Source organism: Brachionichthys hirsutus, chromosome 23, assembly GCF_040956055.1.
Source record: "Brachionichthys hirsutus isolate HB-005 chromosome 23, CSIRO-AGI_Bhir_v1, whole genome shotgun sequence".
NCBI classification, from domain to species: Eukaryota; Metazoa; Chordata; class Actinopteri; order Lophiiformes; family Brachionichthyidae; genus Brachionichthys; species Brachionichthys hirsutus.
The window spans coordinates 380,536-385,535 of record NC_090919.1 but is presented as its reverse complement, the minus strand read 5'-3'; the positions used below and the strand labels follow the sequence as shown (position 1 = coordinate 385,535).

At 55.4% G+C, this 5,000-nt stretch overlaps 2 protein-coding genes across 2 annotated transcripts in view; both read left to right on the top strand.

The window, feature by feature from the left end:
• Positions 1-3,617, top strand: part of nfxl1 (nuclear transcription factor, X-box binding-like 1) — a 7,924-nt gene extending 4,307 nt beyond the window's left edge. The window contains exons 14-24 of the mRNA XM_068755852.1: positions 256-376; positions 454-610; positions 700-791; positions 931-952; positions 1,415-1,552; positions 1,610-1,764; positions 1,900-1,969; positions 2,182-2,286; positions 2,422-2,499; positions 2,764-2,817; positions 2,960-3,617. Coding sequence (XP_068611953.1) covers positions 256-376; positions 454-610; positions 700-791; positions 931-952; positions 1,415-1,552; positions 1,610-1,764; positions 1,900-1,969; positions 2,182-2,286; positions 2,422-2,499; positions 2,764-2,817; positions 2,960-3,145 — 1,178 coding nt within the window. The 3' untranslated portion in view covers positions 3,146-3,617. The remainder of the gene's footprint in view (positions 1-255; positions 377-453; positions 611-699; positions 792-930; positions 953-1,414; positions 1,553-1,609; positions 1,765-1,899; positions 1,970-2,181; positions 2,287-2,421; positions 2,500-2,763; positions 2,818-2,959) is intronic.
• The window catches only part of corin (corin, serine peptidase), a 9,007-nt gene continuing 7,468 nt past the window's right edge, over positions 3,462-5,000 (top strand). The window contains 3 exon segments of the mRNA XM_068756047.1: positions 3,462-3,488; positions 4,153-4,188; positions 4,190-4,222. Of these exon segments, the coding sequence (XP_068612148.1) occupies positions 3,462-3,488; positions 4,153-4,188; positions 4,190-4,222 (96 nt within the window).

Sequence of the window (5,000 nt, the reverse complement as noted above, 5' to 3'; positions counted from 1 at the left end):
GAGAGCTACATGCTAACATGTTAGCATAAAGGAGTTAGAACTGCCCAAACAAACTCAGTCCAGACTCCAGAGGTGTTCCTGGTGGTCTGTGGGTCCTCTGGGTCCTCTGGGTCCTCTGGACCCTGTGGGTCCTCTTGGTCCTGTGGGCCCTCTTGGTCCTCTTGGTCCTCTGGGTCCTGTGGACCCTCTTGGTCCTCTGGGTCCTGTGGGCCCTCCTTGTAGTGAATCTCGTCTTGGACTCTCTCTGTCCTCCAGGAACCTGCTATCCGTGTCCAGAGTTGGTGGACGTCAAATGTTCCTGTGGCTCCACCGTCCTGGCTGTCCCCTGTGGACGAGAGCGGACCACCAAGCCGCCACGTTGCAAAGAGCCCTGCAGGTACCCGGACCGGACCGACCCTATCGGACCGCCTCCTGCTGGTCACGCCATTAACAGTTACCCCTGGTGTCCTCCAGGTGTCCTGCTTCGTGCCACCACCCCACCAGAGAGCCTCACAGGTGTCACCCCGGGCCCTGCCCCCCCTGCAGGCAGCCCTGCCAGCTGCCCCTGCCCGGCTGCAGCCACACCTGCCCCCAACTCTGCCACGACCTGGTGCTGGTCCGGTCCCAGCAGGTAGGTCCCAGCCTGATGATGTCATCACCCCGTCCTCCTGTCCGGTTTCTCTGATCGCTGAGGGACATTCGTCCTCACCTGTGTCTCAGGTGCAGCTCGCCGGGCCCTGGGAGCAGCCGTCAGAACCGCCGTTTGTGAAGAAAGCGCTGCCCTGTCTGCCGTGTCAAGTCCCCGTCCCAACGTAGGTCACTGCTCACAGGGCCACGCCCACTTCAGGGCTCGTCGTCCAAACAAAGCAGACGCACGCACGCACACACGCACACACACACACACGCACACACACACGGTGTGTAATGTGGCGTCCTGTGTTTGTGTTTCAGGGCCTGTTTCGGAGAACATGAGGTAAGAACCAGTTAAAGATGGTCTTCATCACTGGCCTTCATCTCCGTCCCTCAGACTTCCTGTCAGATCTGTCGTTTCCTCCACTCTTTCTACCTGACTGCTGTTCCCTCCCATGTCCATCACACAGTTTGTCTCCGTGTCCTCCTCCGTCTCCGTGTCCTCCTCTGTCTCCGTGTCCTCCTCCGTCTCCGTGTCCTCCCTCCCGATCCTCGTCCCGTGTCCTCCTCCGTCTCCGTCTCCGTGTCCTCCTCTGTCTCCGTGTCCTCCCTCGTCTCCCGTGTCCGTCTCCGTGTCCTCCTCCGTCTCCCGTGTCCGTCTCCGCCTCCGTGTCCTCCTCCTCTCCGTGTCCTCCTCTGTCTCCGTGTCCTCCTCCGTCTCCGTGTCCTCCCTCCCGATCCTCGTCCCGTGTCCTCCCTTTGTATTCGACTCCACCTTCAGTGACATCTGTCCTGGTCTGATCAGGTCCGCCCAGTGCCGTGTCATCGACGGGGGCCATTGTCCTGTAGACGAGCCTGTGGACGACCTTTGACCTGTGGAAACCACACCTGCAGCAGGGAGTGTCACCTGGTTACCGATGGCAACAAGGTGAAGACTCACAACGTCCTACAGGGTTAGATACGTCCTGCATGCGTCCTACTGTTGCCTCTCTTTCTGCAGTGTGAGGTGTGTGAAGAGGACTGCTCCAAGCCCCGCCCCCTTGGCTGCCCCCACCCCTGCCCCGGTGCCTGTCACCCTGGCGACTGCCCCCCTTGCAGCCAGATGATCCGCCTCCGTTGTCACTGCAGGATCAGCGTTCTCTACGTGGCGTGCACGTCAGTCCGCCTTCCTTTACTTCCTGCTTAACAGTGATTGGTCACCTGTGACCTGCGCCGGGGGGCGCCGGTTGCTGCGGTAACGTGGCGCTATGAGTGTTAACAGCCCACGCCGTGTTGCTCGACCTCCTGCAGGACGCTGACATCAGCTGATGAGCAGGCCAAGGTGGCGTTGAGCTCCTGCAGCAACCAGTGTCCCAGACAGGTGAGTCCATCTATGGGGATGTGTGGCCCCGCCCCACTGCATCATGGGACATGTTTATCAGGCAGCTCAAGTGGAGTCATGAGCCTCACTCTACAGCGTGTCTCCAAGCAGAAAATAGAGCAGGGAGTCACGCCCCCTTTCTCCCGTCCTTTACGTGTGCGCGTGTGTGTGTGTGTGTGCGTGTGCGTGTGTGCGTGCGTGCGTGCGTGTAGCTGCGCTGTGCTCATCGCTGTAAGCAGGTGTGCCATCCAGGTGTGTGTGAGGAGAAGTGTCAACAGAAGGTGAAGCTCCGATGTCCATGCAAGAGGATCAAGAAGGTACACACACACACACACACAGGTTTAATCTCACAGGTGTGTAAATGTGATCAATCACAGTGGGGGGGGGGTCAGGTGTCCCTGCGTTTCTATCAATTGATAATCAATAAAAATAAAACGTGCACCGTTTTTCAGGAGTTCCTGTGCTCCCAGTTTGACCAGTATGTCCAGTGTGACGACACCTGCAGAGACCAGCAGAGGAGAGTTAGCCAGGTAGCACGCACGCACACACACGCACACACACGCACACGCACACACACACACGCACACACACACACACACACACGCACGCACGCACGCACACGCACGCACACGCACGCACACACACGCACGCACACACACACACACACACACACACGCACACACACACCTTAATGGGCCCCCTCCTGCACACGCGTGTAGCGTGTTGCATAACCAGGGGAACCTTTCCTCTTAACCAGTGTGTGTGTGTGTGTGTGTGTGTGTGCGTGTGTTCAGCTGAAGGAGGCGGAGCTAGAGGCAGCTCAGGAGGAGGAGCAGAAGAGGCTGCAGGTCAGTATGACGTCATAGCCTTCGGTCCTCAGGAGGAAACGAGTGTTTTCTCTGCCGACGTGAACGAACGTAAAAGGGGAGTGTTTACCGCTGGGGTCGGGGGCGGAGCTTCTAAAACGCTGATTGGTCGCCGTATTTTCAGGAGGAGCTGGAGACCTTCATGAAGCGACAGCAGAGAGGAGGGCGCAGGAGCAAGAAACGGGGGAGGAGGGAGGAGGTGGACGGCGAGGGGACTTCTGGGACGTTCTGGAGGTGTGTCCTTGTCCTTGTCCCACTGGGCGGAGCTCTTCTGTCGGCAGCGGCCTACTACCTCCTGGCCCCGCCCTGAGGGCTCGCACTGATGTTTGTTTACATCATTTAATGTCCACAATAAGAGCTTATCTGTTTCTGAATATCAAATCATGTCTCAACTTCTCCCATTGATCGAAGGAGCATTGTCATATTTGGAAGTGATCAGTCTATTGATCAATCGATCAGCTGTAGCAGACATCAATCAATATCTCCCACTGAACTGCTTCATGGTCAGTGACCTCACCGCGACCTGATGACATCACTGCTGTGTGCAGGATGTGATGTCATGTTGCTCTGTCCCCGTCGCTGCAGCTTCACATGGAATCATCTGATCAATGCATTGGTGATCAATAATGTCGTGTTCAGAGTTAACGGGGAACGTGAATCAAAAGCTGCTTTTCATTTTGTAGACGATGAAACGCTGACGTTTAGTCGTCATGACAACAGATGATCCTGGAATGTAACAAGTGTTTTGAACATTTTCTTTAATAAATATAAATCGTCTGTTTACAGGTGGGAGATTTCTATTGATTGATTGTTTACTGATGTGAGAAACATTGAGATAGCAGGAAGGAATCATTGATCTCATCTACCTACCATCTATTGATCTAGAATATCAAACAATAACTGAACACTGAAACCACGACCCAGAAGCTGCTGTGAATTCCTGCAGGTCAAATGTTCCTTCATTGGACGCTGACGAGAGAGAGGAGAGAGAGACACTAGGGAAAGAGAGACTGTAGAGAGAGAGAGTGATTAGAGCGAGCGACTGTCTAGAGAGAGAGTGTGATTAGAGAGAGAGAGAGACTGACAAGAGAAGGAGAGAGAGGCACTAGAGCGAGAGAGTGGTTAGAGAGAGAGAGACTGTCTAGAGAGAGAGAGATACACTAGAGCGAGAGAGTGATTGGAGAGAGAGAGAGAGATACACTAGAGCGAGAGAGAGGCGAGCGGGCTGAGGGGGCGGAGCCAGCGCGTGTCTCGCTCCGTTCGGTGACGGAGCCTCGCGGGCAGCAGCCAGTGTGATGGTCTCGCGCTCGGCATCAGGTTACGTTGTCCGCGCGGCTGGAGACCTGCCCGCGTGCGTGTCACCTTCAGCGGAGCGGGACGTCTGACGGTGAGTCCCCCTGTCCTTCGGTCCGTCCTCATCAACGTCCAATCAGCAGCCGGCTCGCGGCTCGCTGCCACGTGCTGACGACGTCAAACGGTTCGCGTCATTAGCCGGTAGTCGGTGTGTCCGCTCGGTGTTATTTACCGTAAACAGCCCCGCCCCCATCTGTCCTCGGGTCCGGTTCTGGGCCTGAATCAGCAGAACGTCCGGACGTGTTGTTGTTGTTGTTGTTGTTGTTTACCTTCAGCAGGTAAACAACAAACATTCGGATTATAGCTAAAGTTGACAGGAGGCGGAGCCAGCGTCCGATTGGTTCCTGATGGAGGATGAGGAAGATGAGGGTCTCCAGATCCACATGTCAGCGCTGTTTAAATGCAGCACATGGCCCCGCCCACCTGGCCCCGCCCACAGGCCTTTATGGTTTCAGATGGGAACGGCCTGGAATCTGAAGATGACTTCTAAACTGATCACTTGATTGATCAGGGATCCATTTCTCCATCAGGAATGATGGGGGCGGAGCCTTTAAAGCTCTGCTTTGAAGTTGGCCTCCACTCAGGCTCATCTCGGCCTTCAAAATAAAAGTCTTTCAATCCGTTCATGTTGAAAAACGGTTTGTTGTCCAATCAATCAGGTTTAAAAGTTGTTCAATAAGTCCATCGATCGATCGATTGGTGTATTGAACAGCGAGAAGCAGCGAGGGAGTGGTGGAGCGAGCTGAGTTCAAGTGCTGGGTGGTGTCGAGTGCCTCTTAAAAATAACTCCGTCCAACGGAAACTCTGAGAGG